At 45.6% G+C, this 23,654-nt stretch overlaps 1 protein-coding gene across 1 annotated transcript in view; it reads left to right on the forward strand.

Annotated features, from left to right (window-relative positions):
- Positions 1 to 23,654, forward strand: part of Usp15-31 (Ubiquitin specific protease 15/31) — a 65,297-nt gene that overhangs the window by 24,541 nt on the left and 17,102 nt on the right. The window contains exons 6-10 of the mRNA XM_075702150.1: positions 4,172 to 4,347; positions 6,624 to 6,735; positions 10,940 to 11,059; positions 11,389 to 11,557; positions 18,059 to 18,476. Of these exons, the coding sequence (XP_075558265.1) occupies positions 4,172 to 4,347; positions 6,624 to 6,735; positions 10,940 to 11,059; positions 11,389 to 11,557; positions 18,059 to 18,476 (995 nt within the window). The remainder of the gene's footprint in view (positions 1 to 4,171; positions 4,348 to 6,623; positions 6,736 to 10,939; positions 11,060 to 11,388; positions 11,558 to 18,058; positions 18,477 to 23,654) is intronic.

The raw sequence follows: 23,654 nt of genomic DNA on the forward strand, positions 1-23,654 counted from the left end.
TAGCGTACGCCAACTCTGCCACCCCCAGTATCTCTTCTCGCAATCACGACGAGACAAGTATGGCCTCAGAGATTACACACTGGATGGTAATCTCTGAGGCCTTGCATTGGTTGGCGCTGTACGCCTCTGAGATTTCACTGCAAATGCCGATCTTGGAGGTTTTGCCCGAGTTATGAGGTCCCATCAACATCACGATCATCACATCCCTTTCTGGCACCCCCGCGCATGGCTTGGTATTGCCATTCTATTTGTTGAGTTTACCTTGTAGACAGCATTCTACCATGCTGTGCTTGTTTGTTTAGTTTGCGTTCCAGACAGCTCTCTGCTGGCTCCAAGAAGTCTTGCTCGTGAAGTTAAATACAGGCTGCGTCAAATGGCACCAACAGTGCCCTTGCACTCCGAATGAGCCTGACTTCGCAACTGTAGAGGCTGAACTGCCGCCTACCACAACAAGCTCAAGTGGGGACATCATTGATGACCTGCTAGTTTGCGGTGTACCAGTTCCTGCCTCTATTAGATTTGAAGACATTGTGGATGTCGACAGTGCGGTTTCGTCACGTGTCGAACTGAGCAATGACGAAATAATAAAGCAAGTTCTCCCTCCGTCAAACAGCGACTCTGACTCAAATGATGGTGTACCATGTGCTCCAGAGCCTTCCACGTGTGGATCTGACTCCAGCCTTTGCAGTCCTTGCATCGGTGTCCAGCAAAACTCAAAACTTGCAGGAATACAGGCAGACATTGGTTGCACGTAAACGGAAGTGCGTGCAGCTACGCATCGACCACTTGTTCCTTGCACAGGGGCCTTAAAACTTAAATAAACGGATCTTTTTTGGATGCATTTGTTTTCTTCGGACATTTGATAGTTTGGGCTTATTTACGTTCCCTGTGGAATCCGAATTATCTGTCGTCGACTGTATCTAGTATTCTGTTTTTCAGAAATTCCATAGTGGATGACCGGGTCGTGGTGATGCCTTGACACACGCAGTGTTACCATGGCATGAGATCGCGTCGGTACGAGGTTCGACCCTGTCAACCAGATCGATCGAAATTATTGACAGTATCGGACAGAGGAAACAACAAAAGCAGTGCGTATGAAAAGCACAGAAAGATGTGTGAAGGTCAGGTTGATTAGCCACTGGAAGGCATGCTGATCATATCGGATACGCATGTTGTTTCCACGCACGTAGATTCGCGCAGTTTGGAGCTCTCTGCCCACATGCAAGCACGCGGACGAACTTGGCACTTGTGCCCATGGTAGCAGCTGACCTGCGGACCTGAACACCACTTCAGCGGCTGCCAATCTAGTATCTAGTATTCAGTTTTTTGAATATTCATAGTCCATAATGACCGGGCAGTGGCCGGCGCTATGACGCTGCACGTGTGAAGGTGCCGAGGCACGCATCGTGATCTCGCCATTGATCACTGATGAGAATGCTGTCGGAACGTATTAGTGACAGGCTTTCCACGACGGTTTGCAGCCTGTTATCACATCAGCCTGCAGCAAATTTTTTGTCATGGGCCACACCATTGGCCACACTGTCTAGCTCGTCAGGCCTAATCGGAGCTACGTCTTCAAGTGTTGGCGACTAAAGTTATGGTTTCATACCGAGTCAATGCACATCTATTCAGGGCGGTTGCACGACCTTCAGAAAGCGTTGTGCGACCACTTTCTGTGATCGTGCCTAGGTGTCGTGCGAACTCGCCGTGGGCCTCCCAATTTGAAAACTTCTTACGACTGGCACCAACTGCAGTCGATGTATGCGGCACCAATGACCGCACGGAGCGAGGCTGAGGGATGTGATGCGCATTCCCCGCTTTTGTCTGTTGCGCATAGTGGCCTTAACAAGCTGATAGCTCACAGAGACTACCTGCCATAAAGTTGGAAAAAGCCTCTCCTTTCCTGGAAGAAAACTGGAAAGCAAAATTTTCTAACCAATAGAAGATTGCCCTTAAACACAGTATGACCCACAATTAAACTGAAAGCCTCATTGGTGTTTAGGACAGCTTCGCTATTTCTTCAGCTTCAGACTTAAAGAAGTGCTGAATTCTATTCGACCGAAATTCTATCAATAAAAGATATTTTCTAGACCTTCATATACGAACTGAGTTGTTATCGGTGCTGTCATACTAATTGGGTGTTCCCTTTAATATAAGTAGTGCTTACTATACATGTCGATTCCTAGGTACGTAAGTTACTGATAGCTAGCTACATTCTTGTTATGTAATGGGAGTAGCCTCTTGAGCATATGCAGCACTGTGCTTATTGCACAAAATTTATAAGTGTAAATGGGTGGTAAATTTTCTGATATTCGATATACGATTCAATATTTGGCTTTTCTTTCTTCGTTCAATTAGCTGTTCGACTTGAAGTCTGCTATTTGGTTTTTGCACACCCCTGGTTATAACAATTAAATAAGGCTACTGGGTATGTGCACTGAATGGGAAATGGATTCTCCTAGTTAAATTTAGTGGGAAAGTGAATGTGCTGATTTCTATACCACTGTATTTCATAATAACGAAGGATTTTCAGTGGTGCTATGAGATTCTTTATACAGTAGGCTTCCGTTAATTTCACTTCAGTTAACTTGCTTTTTCCATTAAATTGATCTCTACTGAAGGTCCCATCCAGCACTCGTACATTTCTGTTGGCCCAAACTTTTGTTCCATCTCAAAATTAGCCTCTGCCGGATAATTCGAACTTGACTGGTCAGCTTCGTTGCAGTACAGCTGTGTTGTACAGCGAAGCATGTGCGATCTATTGAGGTGAACGAAGCATACCAAGAATGGAAAGGGGCCAATGTCGCTGTACTACACGTGTCTTAATTATGCAGAAGTGAACACGCCGTCTCCGGTCACAGTAGGAGCACCTAGACGCCTATCAAGCATACTGGCAGCCATTCAGAGCTGTTTCTGATGCTGCTGTGGCCATTTCAGCCCTCATTGCACCCTCCATGTGTGTCTCGTATGTGAGACTGTTAACGGGACTTAGTACACATTGCTTTATTATATGCGCACGCACACACGTGCCATGCACTGAGAAGCTACCTCTGTTTTGAGAAAGCTAGTCGAAAAGAATGCAGTAAGTTGAAACATTCAGAAAGTCGAGGAGACGTTTAAAGCCAACAAAATTGCAGGGGTCTGGCTAGAACTCTGAAGGCCTGCCAGTAAATTTATTAGGCATCTCAGTGCTCGCAGTCTGACCGGAGACTGCGCATGTGCATGTCCCGTAACCGTGGCACCTTTTCTGGCTTGACATGCTTTGCTGCTTGACTTGCCTGTATTGCGGCAAAGCTAACTTTTGAGGCAATACTGCCAAGTGAATGAACGTCATGTTTCAGTGCTTCTCCTGCCTTTTGTTCAATTTGACCAGTTTAGTCGGTCCTGTCAGGATCTAATTAATGGAAGTCAACTGTATGAAGACTTTACTGTAACTTTCCAGAAGCTTTCCAGAAGCGACAGCCATCGTAGATTATTCCACACAATTTTTTTTTAAACATGAATTATGAAACTTCTAGGTTAGCCAAAATTTGAGGATGTCGTCAGAAGCCGTCACAAATAAAAAAAAATGGCCTGCCCCTAATGCCAGTACCAAAAGGCAGCACAGTAGCTAACATTTACTATCTAGCTAACCAATTAGTATCTACTGCCACAGTTGAACTTTATATTCAGTTTACTGTAACTGGGGGGTGCGCCCTTCTGACAGCATTGAATGCGTGCAGTGCATTCACTGTCGTTGTTTGTTTTCAAAGTTTGCTTTTAGCAGAGGCTGGCAACAATGGCACTGAGCACGCAGTGTCAATACAGTGCAGCCTACAGTCAGCTGGCGCATGACATACATGGCTTTCACTGGACACTGGTAATAGATGTGATTTGTCTTTTGCGACTGTTGTTGCTTACTATAATCTTGGTGAGCAAGGAAAGTTTCGAGGAAAGCTTACTTTTCATTTTACGACCTTCTGAATTCAGGTGGGTCGGATTAAAACTCAGGCTGGCATCACCATGTGTAGGAAGAGCAGCAGCAGCAGTGGCCTATGTATTTCCACTGCAGAATGAAGCTGGCACAGATTCGGGCAAATATGGTGTTCGGGTTCGACTGTATACACACTGCACTGTTTTACCTGATATTCCTGTCCGTGCTCTTTGTCTGAGTTCCCTCTGTTGGGTGCAGGACTTGGTGAACAGGCTGGATGTGCTGGTGTGGGACGCGCGCCTGAGCCTTCCGGCGGACGTGGACCACCCGCTCTTCCTGGAGTTCGTGGACTGTCTGCTGGAGGCGTCGAGGGACCTCGCGCCTGCACCCCTGCTCCGAGTGGTTCTTCAGTGGGAGCCACAGGTCGCCGACCGGTGAGTTTTGGATGCTTTCGAACACCTTGTGTTGTCATGAGTGTCTAGCGAAATTTACGGTTGAATAGACCCTTTTCCTAATTTGTGGGTGCGCCTTCTTCGTATCATGCTTACTCGTGGAATGAAATGCGAGAGGGAAGTTTAGAGCAGGACACTGAACAAGCACAATTACTCATGAGTGGGTTATCACGTCACTATGCATCTGGTCGCTAAGGGTGGTAGGAATTCTGATCTAAGTGTAAGAGCCAAAATTACACCGATGTAACACAAATTCATGACAGTAGAAACAAGAAGTTACACATATTAGTTAGCCCTAAACTGTTTCGCTTCATTGCCTTAGCACTGTACATTTGCTCAACTAATGGCACAATCAGTCACGGTTAAAATGGAAATACAGTACTAGCTTCTCATGCTGGGGGCTTCCGTCTCTTGTGCATGGTTTCATAATGAGAGCCACGTAATCAAACTGCTTGTACGTGCTGATTAAAAAAAAATTTACTACACCGCCATCAGCTTGGCAAACTGTCTCACCAGACAGCCATCGTTATTTTTCTGAAAAGGGTTGACTAACGAAAGTCGCATCCATGCGTCATAGAATCAAACTTCGTGCAGCACAAGACTGCTCTGTAAGTTTACTTTCCTGCATGAATGCACCATTGCCACGCTTGTCATGAAGGCGTTCTCTTCTACTGTGGTACTAGGGTACTCCCAGAGCCCTGGTCGTGCTCTAGAGACTTGTCATGACCACAACAATGACGATTTGCCGTGAAAACAGCCCCCTCTGAAAATCTACCTATAACTAAAAATTTTGGTTTATCCATCAGCTGGTGTGAAATGTGCAAGCCCATGCATGCTGCCTGTGACAAATTTATTCCTTGATGTCTGGACATTCGCGATCGCTGCCTCAACCAGTAAAACGAGTTCTCTCAAAGAAGAAAACGCAAATGCACCCTAGAAAATGTAAGTGCATCCTGCTAAAACCCCACATTCTGGTTTCAGTAGCTATAAATAAATAACTCATACAAAGGAAAAGCTAGGTCAGAAATGTTTTTAGTAATTGCATATGAAAACATCTGTACTGAATTAAACACTGTATTGAACTTGCAAGCTCTTTTCTGCTCGTTTGAATAAGTAAGTTTCACTCTACAACATGCTGGCTGTTGAAAATGTGTACCGAACATGTGCCGTGAGAACTAACCCGTAGAGTAAATGTGTTAAAGAATGTTTCAGTCTGCCTTCTGTGGTGGTTCTCTTGCTGATAACCATGACTCTCGTCTTCCTTACCAGGAAGTTCTTTGGGTCTCGAAACAAGCAAGTATTGCTGCACTTTGCCATGCCGTTCTCGCCAGCTGTCGTACTCGGTTATTGCACGCACCATACTTGTCGCTACCCTGGTGACAACGTTGTCAATGTTAAAAGCGCCCGCTGCTTTCTCTAAAGGGACACAAAAAAGGAATAGTAAATAGAGTTGTATTTATAGGCTGTATTTGTTTGTTATTGCAGAAGGCCTTTGGCAATAACAGAATGGCCACTCTTGGGGCTCAGTCGCACCGGCGATTCGCAGAGGTCTCTTGCGGGACCAAGCTGATCACAGATTATCACTTTGGTTGAAAAGCGACCATTTTTGGGTCATTTATTTGCTTGGCTGCTAATATGTGCCCTTTGTGACCTTAAAATGTGCTACAAAATGCATGAGCATTTTATATTAACAGTTTTCTGAAAGTGTGCCTCCAACAATTAAGGGACGATCTTAGCTGTAATACTGAGGCAGTTTTTTTTAGCAGGTTTTGGGGACAGATACCTAGAAAGTAGGGCTAGCTTTAGGATTTCTGCTCTTCACTACTCTTTGGCTTCAATTTTGCAATTACAACCTGAACCCTGAGGCTAGTAGTAGAAAAGTTAATTGACGTATTTTAGTTAATTATCAAATTATCACTGAAATGATTCTTGCTACTGATATCCACCTATCCACATAAGCCTATCAGCAGTAAACAGTAGGAGCCTATATACCACAGCTTGTTCAAAAAAAAAAGCGTGCCGCATATCAAGGAACACCTCGTGTTTAGGTTTAACACTTTGTCTCTTTATCAATTTATTGACGATTCATCTGCTAGGGCAATAGTAATCTGCTAGGTTTTATCCCTAGTTCAAGCTGCTACGAACACTCGGAACAATACAATGACTTGTCTTCCCAAAACTGGACACAACCATGTTACTCTACGAAACAGCTGACTGTCGACACGCTAGCTGTAACTTTTTTGCTGCCTATTTTTCAGGCTGTTCCTGGCTGAAGATTCCATCGTGGACGACATCGGCGTAACTCAGCAGGAGCCGGAGCCGTCGGTGTCTCTCTCGGATTGTCTTGCCTTTTACTTCACGGAGGAAAAGGTACACCGACGGCTTATCAAATGCACTTGCCGTAACACGATGGTGGGAGAAACCGCAAATAAGCAGGATGGGGATGGGGAGGACTTTTTCTATTGGCATCCCTTTCAAAAAAGGTTGGCAACCGTAGAGTTTCCTACAAAAATTGCTGGAGGGAATTCGGGCACTGCGATTTTTCAGCTACCATGGTAACGATGGTTAGTGCAGGGACTTGTCTGGTCCTCGTGCGGCTTCAGGCGTTCTTGCGGTTTTACTTGGTGCGAGTTATCTGCCTTTATCAGCTTAAATTTTGAAGCAGTCCCACATTTCTAAACTAAGAAGACAATGAGACTGCTCACATGCAGAATTAATTCAAATTGTTGCCTTCATAGCGTGTTATTTTGTTGAAGATGGATCATCTCCAAAGTAACAAAGCCGTTTGAAGCCAGAAGGATGAACTATAGGCAAACCCAAGTGCTAGCCATCATTTCCGCGCTGGCTGAAGCGCCATGCCTGCAGACCACCCCGCAATAGACACTAGTGCCTGCGTACCCTATAGTAATTTTTGTGGGACAATCTATGGTGGCAACAGATAGTCACCTAGCCTGCTTAAGCTAATCGGGTTTTACAGCATCTATTGCAGTCTAGCATTTTGCTTACCTTTCCACCATGTAAGGGGGAAGGAATAGGGAAGGGAGAATTGCTAACATCCTTGCCTGTAGGTTAATCAGCATCAACTACCCTGATCAATGCCAACTAGCTCAATCGCGTACATTACTACAATAATGAAAATGGGTCTGTAATGCCTGTACTGGTGTCACACATACACTTCTGATCGCGATTGGGGCCGATCCGGATTGAGGTTGATCCGGATCAAATGTTTCTACACGGTCATCTGTGATTGCAATCTTGTGGGATCTGGATCCGGACGCGATTGCAGGTGGACGTCCGCACCCTCTAGTGCAGTATTCTGAACAACGCTAAAAACAAAAAGTGAAGGCAGCTCAATAAAAGAATGTTTAAAAACCTTTTTGTCAGCAATAGGAACCTGTAAAATTGAAATACTGTGCAAATTTAACCATATTTCGCACTTCTGAATTTGTAGCCAAGGCATTATGCAGCGCTGAGAGTTGCCGATGATCAGCAGACGATAAGAACTCGATCCGAAACGCTGAACCATGTAAGTGACCGTTGCTGATCGCGATTAAGAAATTCGGTCTGGATCGGCCCCGATCGCGATCAGAAGTGTACTTTTGACACTGGTATTAGATTTTTAGCACTGAATATAAGAGGGATGACAAAACGCAGAATGATAAACACAAGCACTTGCTTTTGACTGGTAAATGCCAGACGCTCTCAAGTTATGCACTCAAGAAAATGCTTTGGCAACTGTACTTATTTGCAGAAGAAGTTGAACTTCAATGTAAAGAAATTGCGATGAAGCAAATTGCCAATTTTACCGACTTTGTTATATTGAGGTTTAACTGTATTTGCCATATCATGTACAAAATCAAATTCTTTCTTCAATAAAGAAGCAGATGTCAAACTCGTGCACTCATAATCATCACTCAGTGTTGCTGCTGCCTTGACGATCTCGTGTGCGTAGCAATTTCTTTCATGAAACACAAGCACTGTATGTCAATATAGTCGCTGACTGATTTTCTGGACTCCAAAAATTCGGACATGCTCGATTATTCGGTCTGCTTTGTGGTACCGCCATTCTCCCCACAGAGCATAATGTATAACAAATGCCGAAAGTTCGGACACCTTGCAACCTCCCGTCGGATTTTTCGGACGCTCCTTGAGCCAACTCAGTCGAGAGCACCATGCACCGACTCTGACCGGGGCATGGTTTGACTTGCTGAATGCCATTTTTGTTTTGAACGGAGCTTCCTTGCTGCCCCACGAAGTGGCGCTACTGCAAATCCCCTCTCATCATCATCGTTTCTGCCTGGTTCGATAGAGTTGCTCTACAGCAGTTCCGGTTTCAGTTTTGTAAGCCATGTCAAGACACTCCAGCAGCTGATTTGTTTCTTCACGCACGACGCTGCGAGTAGGCCACGTTTTTCATTTGTGCGACCGGTGTCGGCATGGTAATGTTTGCTTTGTGTGCTGTGTCGAGGTTCCGGTGATCCAACGCGGCATGCGGAAATATAGCGTCAAGTGTCTAATGGCGCCGACAGTGCCCGCGCAGACTGCGCTGGGGAATGCCGGTAAGCGGATGCCGGGAGGCCTAAGATTTGTCGCCTTCCGATGTGCTCCCTACTGACGCGGAAAATGTTCTGCCGAGACCTGCGCAGTGGTTGCATTGCGATTCCAGACACCGTCTCATTTGACAGTTTCACAGGTGCTGACACTGCTGTACTGACATGAGCAGAACTCGACGACGGCGATATCATTCGTCAGGTTTCTGCTGCACCACCAGACGATGACTCTGAGTCGGAAAATGACGCACCATGTGCCATGCTGCCGTCGCATGCGGAGCGTGTACAAGCAGTGACTGTGCTTTCAGCTGCCTATAGTGACCGTACGACCCTATCCAAGATTCAGGCTTACCTGATTGCGCGTAAATGGAACAGCGTCAAACAGCACATTCACAATTTCTTCAAGCCTACTGCCAAGCTGGAATAAGTGCGTGAAAATAAAGGATTTCATTTTTTTCATCTGCTTTTTCGGACACCTGTTTATTCGGACATTTCCGCAGTCCCCGTGAGGTCCAAATAAACGGTCGGCGACTGTATTTGGGCCTCACCCAGAATTGGCCCAATAAGACACAAGGTGGCCTTCGCCTTCCTTTTGCACTTTCCTGTTATGCCCTTCCACATGTTAATTTAAACACAGCTCGGTTTGTCCAATTTACTCTATGCCACAGGACAGTAAAATTCAGTGCACTGCGTTCTTGACGCAGTAAATAAACCTGTCCATGTGTATGGTGGTTTGGGTGATTGGTGACTTCTTGACTGAAAAATGAGGACAAAAGCATAGTTATGCACGCATGTGTCTGTTTCTGTTTTTGTCCTTGTTTTTCGTCTGCTCCGTATATGCTGTCAATCCATTTATGCACTTCACGTTGCACACTGCCGTGGTTAGCACACTCCCATGTTTGATTTCCCTCCGTTTTGTTTTGTTTTCCATGTTCCTGCGTGTATCAACTCATTGTCTGACCTTAACGTCAGTTGTAAGTTAATGCTAGTGCCCATCGTTCAGTGTTTTGTCTGTCCTGTGCTGGCAACTACATATTCAAGTGCTATAAATTAATGAATAGCCTGAACCAATATTTTGCTCAGAAATTGGTCGGAATGCTCACGGCCAGGCACTAACAAGTTGCGAATGGTACCTTGCCTACATTCTTGAAGAGATAAGGCAGATAATCGCAAGTGCCTTCTGCCAGTGCAGTTGTACAGAAAAAAAAAGTTAAGCCTAAGTGAATGATGACCGAAGTTATTGCTGCGCGGTGAAGCTACTCGTTAGCATGCAGACAGCAGGCGAGTCGGGCCTTTTCAGGGAAGGCTGGCAGCTTTTGTCCAGGGGCAATAAAGACATATCTCGAGTGTCGCCTGTCAGTCGTTTAAGCTGTCAACAATCCAAAGGCAAACACATTAAAAAAGTTAGCGCAATGTTAGTGCAGTCATTTAGTACCTTCGCATGTACTCCCCGGCCTCCCACCGCTCACCTCACCACCACATGACTGGAAACTGTAAACGATCCAGAAATCTCACAGTTGGCATGTTTGCAAACTGCAACGTGAGGCAAGGTAACTTTCCTGCTCTGGTTTTCAGTCACCGGTGCTACCGCTTTTCCACATGCCCTGATGCTCATCTGCCATGTGTGTCATACTACATCGATCATAAGTACAAAGCTAAAGCTGAACCATGTAACACTAAGTATCTTTCTTTTTAGACATTTATACCACATAAATCCCTGGAATAGAACCATCTTCCTGCACAAGTACTTGTCGTCTCTAGCAATAAACATGCATGAGGAATGTCTGCAGTGCTCTTGCTTTTCTTCTCGTTTGCTTTGCCCAGTTTAGCAGCAGAGGAACATTTTCGGTTTATAAATGATTGTGAGAGTTCTTTAGGCTTTTTAACTTTCAAGTGATCATAACTTATGAGGACAAAACACGCATGAGTCAATATTTTGTGAGCTGTAGACGTGACACGTGGCAAAGTCCCACCCCTTGCTACCAAGCTGCATAATTGCAACTTCTGTGTCCGTCTCGTTCCAGCTGGAACCGGAAGAGGCCTGGCTGTGTCCCCAGTGCGACAGTCGGCAGCAAGGGTTCGCGCAGCTGGGGCTCTGGTTCTGCCCCGAGATCTTGGTCATACACCTCAAGCGCTTCCATCAGGTGAGAGTGCGTTAAAAAAAGTTAGGTGTGCTGTTTGGCCAAAAGACCGGTTGCGTCGAGGCCTGAAAACTCGACCGTTGCCAAGTGATGCACAGTTCTGCTTCATTTTAAAAGCATCGGGTGTTTTGCGGCTTAGCTGTTTTGTAAACAGAATGAACACTCAACAATTCATTATAGGAACACTAAAAGGAAGAATGAATTGAGCTGCAATAATGAGTTAAAGTTACCCTTCTACAAAAATGCTTGTTAGCTACTTGCAGGCAATCTATACAAGGGATACTTTACAATAATATAACTTGTTCATTAGCCCCATCTTTCACCTCGCACAGAATGGAGGCCGGCACAGCAAGCTGGCGACGCGAGTCGAGATTCCCTTTCAAGACCTGGACCTCAGCAGTCACCTCTGCCAAGGTGCATCGGGGTCGAGCAGCGCCCTCTACGACCTGTACGCCTTCTGCAGCCATCATGGGACAGGACTGCAGGGGGGCCACTATACAGGTTAGTCCAGTGCCATGCATAGATGGGCATACTCACTCGCGAGTACGCTTCACTCACGCTCCACACTGATTATACAGGCCTGAAATAGAGAGTGAGTAGTGAAGGGCCTGAGCGGATGGGGAGCATAAACAGGGGCGACTGCTGGTTGGCGGACGTAATTACTATGCTGGCTCCAGAGGAAAAGAAAGGGGGGGGGGTCGGCAAAAGTGGCAACTGCAAACAACTCACCATGTTGCTACCTGTAATTTTCCTAAAACTGAATATAGTCAGAAGCTATCAGAATCAGAAAATATAGTCAGTCACATACGTACGGCCGATGTGTAACACTCTTTCCATATCTTTTCAAGAAAGATTTATGATGCATGCAAGGATGTGTTTGCAGGCACCTAAACTAGATGCTGCCACTGCAATAAATGACCGATTTTCCGGACGCCCGATTTTTCGGACATGCCTGATGATACAGACCTCTTCGCTGGACCGTCACGGTACCCCATAGAGTTGTGGGATGTCGTGCCTGCTGAAGGACGAATCCGAACATAATGACATAACAACTGTTTATTCGACTAGTGATGGGAGCGGACGAGCATACCAACACTACGCTCGTCTCGGTAGCGGATGGAAAAAAGCAACTCTTCCCAGCCGGGCAGCCTGTTTTTGTAGCCACCATCGGTGACGCATACCTCGGGTGACGCAGTGGTGGCACTGTGTTTTATCGGTAACGCAGTGCAGTGTGTAGCCGTGTTATGCTGGGCCAGATGATAAGTCGGAGGCTGCACAGCAATATGCCCAGATTGTGTTGCCACAGGGTAAACATATAAGAATGTATGAAATTTCGGACCCAAAAACGCTTCGCTGTCCGATTTTACGGACTTTTTGCCAGGACCACAGGTCCAAAATGGCATTGATCAAAGCCACCACCACCACAATTTTGATTATCTTGCCGCCTCGAACAGGCGCTCTCGCAAGCAGGTCCACTGGCAGCCGTAGCCACCACCATTGTAATGCTAGGCCTAGCTACTTTGACGCTCTCTACCAAGCTTATTGCATTTCGGTGCCATGTTTTTCATTGAAACAATTCACCACTGTTAGCAATGGCGCCATCTCCACCTTTGTAATCCTCGCCAATGACTTCAAAGCTCGAAAAGCATGACGCATTGCATAATGCCGGTTCCCAAAGGTCAGCTTCGTCTCAATAGAGAAGTGTTACGCGGTGAAGCATATGCGAAGTAGTGCAGTGAAGCATACCAAGAGTAGGAAGAGGCAGTTGTCATGCAGAGTGTCTACCAACTGGGAAAACCGGGAATTCTCAGGAATTTTGAATAGTCTGGAAATACTCTGGAAAAACTCTGGGAATTTGTGATTCTATCAGGGACAGTTACGTGTAACTTTATTCAAAGGGAACGAAAGTCGTGGTAACGCTGGCTCGCGTAACAGAGACGGATCGTAACGAATAGGTCTTTTGACACCATGTCGTCAGCTGGAGGAGTGGCATCAGAATGGCATTAATCGAAGCTACCACTGCCGCCGTTTTGATTACCTCGCCACTGCGGTAAATGTTAGGCCTAGCTGTTTCAACGTTTGCTATTAAGCTTCTTGCCGTTCGGCGCAGTGTTTTTCATTGAAAGAATTTGCTGCTGTAAGCAATGGCACCAACGCGCATCTTCGTGGTCCTCGCGATTGGCTTCGAAGCTCGGAAAGCACAGCGCATTGCATAATGCTCGTTCCCGAAAGTCAGCTTGGAAATGTTGCGCGGTGAAGCGTATGCAAAAGTATTGCGGCGAAGCATAACAAGCGTAGGAAGGGGCAATTGTCACGGGACACAGTCATCACCAACCTATTTTAAGTGTCCACTCCAGGATGAAGGCCTTTCGCTTTGATCTCCAATTAACCCTGTGCTGCGCCATCCGATTCCAACTTGCGCCTGCGAATTTCTTAATTTCCTCACCCCACTTACTGTTTTCCTCGATTGCATTTCCCTTCTCTTGGCACCCATTCTGCAATCCGTATGGTAGACCGGTTATCTAACCTACACATTACGTGACTTGCCCAGCTCCATTTCTTTCTCTTAATGTCAATTAAAATATCGGCTATGCCCGTTTGCTCTCTGATCCACACTGCTCTCTTCCTGTCTCTTAGCGCCACGCCTAACATTCTTCGTTCCGTTGCTCTTTGCGTGGTCCTTAACTCATTCTCAAGCTTTTTTTGTCAATCTCCAAGTTTCTGCCCCATATTGTTTTTTTATTTATTCAATACTGCCAGCTGCCATTCGGTAACCAAGGCAGGAGTGGTGAAGTGCCTTTGGTGGGTATCAAGATACATCAAAGCAAGCATGATAGCAAACACAGATACAAAAACGAACACTGCATTTATAAAAGAATGATAATCAATCACATTGGTGGGCATCGCGATGCAGCAAGGCAAACATAGTAGCAAACACTGATACAAAAACAAACACTGCTTTCATAAAAGACAAAAGCAAAAGAATGAACATAGGCATACTGTATTTACTCATGCAATAATCGCACTCACGTAATGATCGCACCCCTGAATTTTGTCATCAAAATTTGATTTCTTTTCTGTCCCGTGTAAAGATCGCACCCCAAACTTGTCACAGCATTATGTCGTATGCCAAGTCTAGCTTATGACGATCACGGTTACCATCTGTCGAATGTTACGCGAACAACTCTTGAAGATTTACCAAGTGGTCTGCACGCACCAAACATTCTTAAGCAGATGCCCCATTTCATTCCTTTCATCACTTTCCGCACTTCCATAAAAAGAAAGCTACAGCCAAACTTGCCTGGGCTTTATTACTTGTAGGCTTCATAATGGTTTTGGCCAACAACAACAACAAACAAAGGCACTTTTCGATTCTTCTCGTCTGCACTCGTGGGCACGCAACAAACCGCGAGCGGCAACGATAGTGGCCACATTTACACTGATACGTTAGAAGTGTACCCTATTCATACTCCGACGCTTGTAACACAGCTAAGATATTCGCCCACCCTTAGCGGAAACGTGCCGTATGAGGATAGTAGTGAAGACAAATGCCGCAGTTCCTATGTCACTGGCAGCTAAGCGCACCCATATCTCTTTCTGTCCCCTCAAAGTGGACATGGCTACGTTATTGTTGCAAACTTGCCGATATTAACGATGTTATTCATTACTGATATGGAAAAAACTGTCTCAATGCGCGTAATATACTCACGAGAAGAAAAAAAAATTATGTTCAGTGTGTTCGCCTTGCTCCGCCAACTGCCATTTTTGTTTTGGTGACCCGCACTGTTACAGCGGCAGCCACCTGCTTGTTGACCTGTTGTCATCCCGCAGAAAATGCGGGATGAAAACAAAAATTTTTGCTTTCGTGGTAAATTTAACCCGCGTAATAATCGCACTCCTGAATTTGCGTCAATTTTTTGGACAAAAATGTGCAATCGTTATATGAGTAAATATGGTACTAAGTTTATGTTAGTACTAGTAGAATGCACTGATGGTACACCTTTTTTTTTAGTGATAATGGTAAGTTTCCAGTAAGAATCTGAGTATGTCTGACATATGCGCTCCAACCCAATTTTATTCCGTGAATTTCCTTCTCATGATCAAGGTCCCCTATGAATAATTGTATCTATTCCTTAATTATACACACACCTACCCGCCATCTCCTGTCACAGTACGAGCACTGCTATGCCTAATAAATGTATTGGTGGGCCTTTTTGGATGTGCCTGTGGTGTTTTGAGCCCTCAACAGTGGTAAAATACATGCATTCGTTTTTTCGAACTGCCCAATTTTACGGACGTTTTTGCGTCGCCTAGGGAGTCTGAAAAATCTTACATTGACTGTACAACTGATGAAGAAGGATGCTTCAAATGGTCTGTGGGGTGAATGTGCGGTGGAAGGAGGACGAGAACAGAAAGGACCTATGCTTAGAGGAATGAATGGGAAATGAGGCGAGCCGCCGGCTTTTTTCAAGGTGCTTGAGCTCAGAACAGTCTTGGCTGATGCCGTGATGCAGGGGCCCCTCATCCAAACCAACACAAACTCTTTAAAGCAGTGAAACGTAACACCGAGGCATTGTGAGTGGGCTGAGAGTATGTCAGGACAGTTGGGGTTGACACACCAGCCGTCGAGAGAATCTCACTTGGGACAATGTTCGGGCCTCATACCAATGAGCTTGCTATCAATTGATAAACATAGCTTATATTCGAAAACATTTGTTTCTGCACCTTTTTTTTTGTCTTTGAGAATGTTCGACTCGATTTGCAATGAGTTTTACCATTTATTTTTCAAAGATATTTTATTCGCTATGCATTTTACTAACCCCTCCCTTCTGATTTCTTTTTTGAATAAAATAAGTGATACTCCTTACTATTCAAACTGGATTAAGTTGTTTTTTTATTTTTTAGCATGCTTACTAGAGAGTGACAGCGTCGGGCGGCATGGTGTGAGCCTGTCTTGATGTAAAACAAAGTTCTGTATCACTCTGGGAATTTTGCAAAGGCTCTCAAGGAAAACCTGGAAAACTCGGGGAATTTTGGAAATGTCAACCTGGCAGACACCCTGGTCGTGGGACACAGTATGTATTCCTAAATTACACACGCGCGCACCAGCCATCTCCTGTCACAGTACGAGCACCATTACTCTTAATAAGTCTACCGGCAGGCCTTCAGAGCTATTTCGGACGTTTTGTGGCAATTTGAGCCCTTTGGGGCAAAAAGGCGTGCATTCATTTTTTTCGGGCTGCCCGATTTTTCGGCCATTTTCGCGGCCCATAGGAAGTTCAAAAAAGTGGGCGTTGACTTTTTACTGAGGGAGGCTTGAGGTTGCATTGGTCGCGCATCTTGTCTTAATCGCATCCTGTCGTCTGCACTCTTGTCGTCTGCGCCAGCGCTGAGCGGAAACATGGCTGCACCCTTGTGGTTATGATTTCAATGCAAGGGCGCTGTGGGGAGCTTTTCCTCTAGGATTGGTTGTATTAACTTTGTGCGTCAGTGTGAGTGCAATGGGAAAGTCGGTGACAGTGACTTTGAGCGATCGTTAGTATGAACATGGAATGACTGTTTGCAAGTGTGAACGGATGTATTTATGTGAGTGGGTGCCAGTAAGTGTGCATGGAAGTGACGACGAATGCGAGTAAGTGTTGGTGAGCATGAGTGGACGTTTGTAGGAACACAAGCGAGTGTGTGTAATTATGAGTGAACACATAGCTGGTAAATATGTTGGTGAGTGAGTATGAGTGACTGTATACCAGCCTGTAATGCTTCACAAGCTTTTTGACATTAAAGGCTAGTTGCAACGAAATGCATAGCAGAGTGGCTGTTCGCGGGCACACCACTGTGCTTTGCTTAGCAGTGGTGAGCTGAGAGTCCGGTGTTCTTTTTTTTTCTCCCTTCACGTAAGATGCTGTCAATGTGGTTACAGCGTATTAATCATGACCTCGAGCAAGATGATAGGTGCTGCAATGTGCAAGTGCCAGCGAAATGGCTTGTGTGCCCTTGTTTGCTGACCGAGTATGCACACATCTGATCTGCGTGAGAAAAAAGCAACTTCCTGCAGAAAGCCTGAACATATATTGTCAGCTCACAGGCATAGAAACAGGCGCAATTAGTCTATGTGCTACACCCGAACGAGGCAAGGGTATGGACCTATGGCGTTGCAATGAGATTTGCGATTTCGTGAGGACTCTTGCTTCATACTCACGTGATGAAGCAATGCACAATGCTTTGCATTACATAGGTGCCAACTACAGTTGAGTCCGCCAAACTATTTAGTGACTTGGATCGTATGTTCTCCCAGTTAGTATGTTTTCCCTTGCATTCTTTTTTCTCCTAAACTTCCTATGAACAAGGTTCTACTGTAACGAAGATGAGGGAAAAGGGAAAAATAAGAATAGTCATCAATGCTAATCATCATGCATGGAAGAGTTAAAGGGAGACTAAAAAGTAAAATCGTTTGCGCTGTATTAGTATATTACCCTTCTACAAAGACTTAAAAGCCACTGTTATTTGGGAGGAGGATTGATTAGCCAGAAAAGATGCAGATGCGATAGACGGGTGGCGATGCCCCCTTGAATTTGCCACACGAGCCGGCCATGATGTCATGGATTTAGACGTCATCTGCTGGGGCATAGTCAATGTTTTATTTGTTAATATGGATTACGTTGTGGCCTAAGAGAGTCAAAGACTACTTAGCAAGGTTCAAAAGCTTTTGCTAAACCACAAAGACACAAATAGGAACAAATACATTGATATGCATGACGTCACATTGACGTACCGGGCCGGGGAGTTCGGCATCTAACTCAGAAAATGGGAATTTGACCTTCATTTCTTCAACCTGTTATCATAATCAACCTGTTACCATAAAATTGACAGATATGGAGTTTTGAAAAGAACACTTATTTGTCTAAACCTACTTAAGTGTGTCTCTGCTGTGTTTCTTTAAAAGTGGGCCGTGCTGTATGTTCATTTTACCTTGTGGTTCCTGATCCATTGTTGCTGTTGCAGCTTGCTGCAAGAATCCCGTGGATGAACAGTGGTACTTGTTCGACGACGCCAGGGTCCGTCGAGCCTTGGACGAAGATCTGGCCGCGCGCGATGCCTACCTGCTGTTCTACCGGAGGCAGCCGGCGACGTCACGCGTGACGCGCTCAGTTTCTCCGGGCCACTGGTTCACGAGGACTCCGCTGCCGACAAGCCGGAGCCACCAACACCTGGCACGCAGTTCGCCGTTGAGGAGCACCAGTAACCCGTCCGTGCGCGGCGAGCCGTTACAGCAGGCCTCGTCCCCGAGTGACAGCTTCGACACTGACCCCGGTGCGCTTTCGCCGGCGTCTCCTCCTTCCCTCCGGGAACTTGGTACTGACTTTTCCCCGTCTGCTGTAAAGACAAGTTTGATGGATAGCTCGGCATCTTCCGACATAACGTAAGTTTATGTGCACAAAGAAAGTGACTTCCTGCCAATGGCTTTACCCCGCAGGGGCGTCTGCGTCAGCAGGCGTTTGGTGTGTTGCGACACCACGTACCTGAGCACACGGGGGTTGGACCCTCTCGCGTCTAATTGTGCACGGCTTAGCCGTGTTTGGGGAAAAGGGGATCCTGGGGGTTGAGCCGATGCCGGGTGTTTGGACCTTTACGGCCCCCCGGTGGAGGCAACACACCTCTTCGGCCTCGGCTTCACGTAGACGGTACCTCCAGACTGACCCACCTGGAGAAAATCGGCAGTCGCCTTTTCCTGTCCTCCCCACCAGTCTCCGTCTTTCTCTCCCACTTTTCCATCTTTCCTGTCTTCTCTTCACTTCTTATTACTTCCGTATTTCCTGGCGGCAAGGGTTAACCGTGTGTAATATATTCAACCTTGGGTACATACATTAGGTTATAAGGGTCGTGGTTATAGCTGGCGTCTGCAGGTTTCTAGGAACCTGTATGTCCCCTTGTTGGGCTCGGTGGTGGGTGGCTAGCAACGCCGGCCAATTTTGAAACCATCCAATGGCAGAAGCATTCCCGCGATTTTCAGATCGTCCTCTGAAAAGAGGTAGCACCGAAGCAACTTTCCAGTTCTCTTTAAAGCCAAGCGAAGACACATTTCCGAAATACCATGTTCTTCACAGTGAAGGCAACACCACCGTTAAAAAACTGTCACCATTCATTGTTTCGAAATGCCTAGCAAACACAATTGGACCTGGTTACAAGGCCTCAAAGATGGCTAACGGAGACCTCCTCCTTGAACGGACCAAGAAAGATCAACTAGAAAAGCTCGGCGAACTCACCAATATCGCTGACATCAAAGTAACTATCACTCCACACCGCTCACTCAACACTAGTAGGGGAGTTAAACCTCAGCGACGAAGTGCTCCTCTAAGGATTTCAGGAGCAAAACATAATTAAGGTTCAGAGAATCACACTACAACGAAATGACCAACAGATCTCTACGAAACATGTGATTTTGACATTTGGTAGTAGCACTGTCCCTAGTTCACTCGACGCAGGATATTTGAAAATCAACGTCAGACTGTACATACCAAACCCGAGGCGGTGTTTCAAGTGCCAGAGGCTCTGGCATGCATCTCAATCGTGCAGAGGCAAAGGAACATGCGCAAAGTGTAGTGCCAACGACCATCCATCTGACAACTGCAATGCCCCCGCACAATGTGTCAATTGCAAGGGCGATCATGCAGCTTACTCACGGAGCGGCCCTTGCTGGAAAAGAGAAAAAGAAATCGCAATAACTGTAAAGGAAAAGATTTCATTCTATGAAGCGTGGAAAAGGTTAGGGCACTTACCTCAAGTAAGCTATGCCAGTGCGAAGCGGCAGGGGGCAGCGCCACACCTGTTTAGGGAGTCTACAGGGTCCACGTCTGGTACTTCCGTAGAAACCCCAACCGCCCCCTTGTTGGCTGCAGCCAGTGCTGCAGGGCCCGAAGTTGAGAGGAACCCCACGGCCCGAGACGCACGTCTCGGCGCCTGGCTCTCGATCATCTAGTGCCTCGGAAAAGCCGATGGAGGTCGATCCTAAAACCCCGCCGTCATTGACGCCAAAAGACCCGCGCTCCTTGGAGTGCTCCCAGAAGGACAAACATATTGCAACTCCAGTGAAAAGGAGACAGGTAACCTGAACGGTTACCACCCTTCATAAGAGTAATCAGCTTTTAAATACATGTCACCTACAACCTGTAAGCTCACACACATAAGTAAATTCTTTTTTTCGATTCCAATAAGACGGCTTTCATCATTCATTGGAATTGCAGAGGCCTAATTCACAATCTAGGTGACATCAAATACATTATGAATAAGTTATCACCAGTAGCATTCGGCCTCCAAGAAACGAACCTAGGACCCAATCATACTCATTTTCTTAAAGGTTTTACTGTCATAAGAAAGGACCGCTAGCACTCCAGCCGTCAATCAGGAGGTGTCGCTATTGTCATCCAAGGCAGCATCCCCACACGGAATGTTTCATTAAATACCACGTTCAAGGCAGTAGCTGTCACCGTTTTATCTTTGAAGACTGTCACCATCTATTCGTTGTACATCCGTCCCCATAGCCATTTCACAACTCGAGACATGGAAAATTGAATTGGCCAGCTGCCGGAGCCTTTTGTTTTAGTTGGAGATTTTAATGCTCATTGCACTCTTTGGGGCAGCGATCATCATCATCATCATCATCATCAGCCTGGTTACGCCCACTGCAGGGCAAAGGCCTCTCCCATACTTCTCCAACAACCCCGGTCATGTACTAATTGTGGCCATGCCGTCCCTGCAAACTTCTTAATCTCATCCGCCCACCTAACTTTCTGCCGCCCCCTGCTACGCTTCCCTTCCCTTGCATTGGAGATATCGTATCTCCCTGCCTGACGCCTTTCTTTATTGAGACTTTGTTGCTTGCTTTATGGAGGACTACGGTGGCTGTGGAGCCACTATAGATATCTTCCAGTATTTTTACATATGGCTCATCTACACCCTGATTCCGTAATGCCTCCATGACTGCCGAGGTTTCGACTGAATCAAACACTTTCTCGTAATCAATGAAAGCTATATATAAGGGTTGGTTATATTCTGCACATTTCTCTATCACTTGATTGATAGTGTGAATATGGTCTATTGTTGAGTAGCCTTTACGGAATCCTGCCTGGTCCTTTGGTTGACAGAAGTCTAAGGTGTTCCCCATTCTATTTGCAATTACTTTAGTAAATACTTTGTAGGCAACGGACAGTAAGCTGATCGGTCTATAATTTTTCAAATCTTTGGCGTCCCCTTTCTTATGGATTAGGATTATGTTAGCGTTCTTCCAAGATTCCGGTACGCTCGAGGTCATGAGGCATTGCGTATACAGGGTGGCCAGTTTCTCTAGAACAATCTGTCCACCATCCTTCAACAAATCTGCTGTTACCTGATCCTCCCCAGCTGCCTTCCCCCTTTGCATATCTCCTAAGGCTTTCTTTACTTCTTCCGGCGTTACCTTCGGGATTTCGAATTCCGGGGCAGCGATAAGAATGACCAAAGAGGAAAACTTATCGAAGATGTTATTTTGACAAACAACATCTGTCTTTTGAATTCAGGTGCACCAACACATTTTTCACCGAGTTCACGCAATTTAAGCTGCCCTGATTTAGCATTTTGCTCTCCCGACATTTTTACCGATTTTAAACGGGATGTACTGGAGACTTCATATGGCAGTGATCATCTACCTGCTTTAATCCACCTTACATCAACACTACCCATTATATCCCACAAACAGCGCCACTGGAAGTTACAAACGGCAGACCAGGCTGTTTTTACAGAAGGTGCCAGGCTGGAGGAACTTATTTTAACAGAACTAAGCATTGAGGAAATTAATGAAAAGTTTACCAGTTGCATTATTTCTGCAGCTGAAAACGCCATTCTGCAATTTTCTGGCGTTGTTCGGAAAAAGCTGAATCCCTGGTGGACATATGAATGCACCGTAGCAAAAAAGCAGCAAAATAAGGCCCGGATAATCTTACGCAGATACCCAGCACATAACAACTTTCTGAATTTCGAACAAGCCAAAGCGAAAGCTCGATATGTTCGGAGACAGGCGGAAAAATTGTCTTGGCAGAAATATATATCTACAATTAATAGCACCGTCACTTCCAAAAGGATGTGGGAATAGGTCAGGAAGTTTAAGGGGGACTACTCGTCATACACGATACCCATACTTACACCTTGAGGCACTCAGACAACACTACAAGAACAAGCGAATATACTTGGGGAACATTTCTACGTCTCTAGCTCGGCTAATTGTTCAAACACGTTCTTGATATACAAACTGTCGGCAGAAAAGGAGAAACTACCAACTGCTTGTATGTCAAGGGATGAATACAATGTTCCATTTACGTTACAAGAACTTAACAGGGCTCTCTGTGTTGGCAAAAACACCTGACCGGATCCATTATTCCATGCTTGCACACCTATCCCAAGCATCCATAGAGGCTCTCCTTAAATTTTTTAACAAAGTATTTGAATCTGGAAGCATGCCAAAGAGTTGTAAAAACACAGTAGTTGTGCTTTTTTTAAAAAACACAGGTAAATCCCCCTCATCCCCAAGCAGCTTTTGACCCATTGCGCTGACAAGCTGTTTGGCAAAACCATGTGAAAGCATAGTAAATTCGAGATTAACATTCACGTTTGATATACGGAACTTCATTGATTTTCATCAGTGCAGGTATAAAAAAGGGTGTTTAACGACGGACCACCTCGTCTGACTTGAACATGAAACGCATGAAGCTTTTACACAAACAGCACTGCCTGGCAGTATTCTTCGATCTAGAAAAAGCGTATGACACCATGTGGAGATTCGGAATCTTCTGTGACCTCGCTGGGTTAGGAATCCGTGGCAAAATGCTAAACTGCCTCGCTGATTTTATGTCCAGCAGAGCATTCCGAATTCGTCTAAGCACTGTGCTCTCATGCACATTTATCCAGGAAAACGGCGTGCCACAAGGTTGCGTACTAAGCACAACGCTCTTTATAGTAAAAATGAACTCTGTTAACAAAGTCATTCCCCCTCTATTAGGCACCCCATATACGTCGATGATCTGTATATAGCGTGCCGCGCCTCAAATTTACCAACATGTGAGAGGCAGCTCCAAATGGCAATAAATAAACTAATGGAGTGGGCTGAGAAAAATGGCTTCCGCTTCTCTACTCAGAAAACTGTTACAGTGCTTTTCTCGCAAGAACGAGGGTTGTACTTAGACCCGGATTTAAAATTGAACGATGTCGCGCTGCCGGTAAAACAAGAATGTAAATTCTTGGGAGTAATCTTTGACAAAAAACTAAACTTCCTAGCCCACATTAAAGCACTAAAGATTAAGGCAAATAAAGCATTGAATATCCTCAGAGTTTTATCTCATAAGCACTAGGGTTCCGATCAAACGTGTCTTTTACATATTTACCGGTCTCTTGTGCATAGCCTTTTAGACTACGGCTGCGTGGTTTATGGCTCAGCCAGACAGTCCTACATCCAATGACTTGATCCAGTACATAACCTGGGACTGCGACTGGCAAGTGGTGCTTACAGAACATCACCTATTCAAAGTTTATACGTTGAGTGTAATGAACCCTCCTTACAGCAGCACATAGC

This window comes from Dermacentor variabilis, chromosome 8, assembly GCF_050947875.1.
Source record: "Dermacentor variabilis isolate Ectoservices chromosome 8, ASM5094787v1, whole genome shotgun sequence".
NCBI lineage: Eukaryota > Metazoa > Arthropoda > Arachnida > Ixodida > Ixodidae > Dermacentor > Dermacentor variabilis.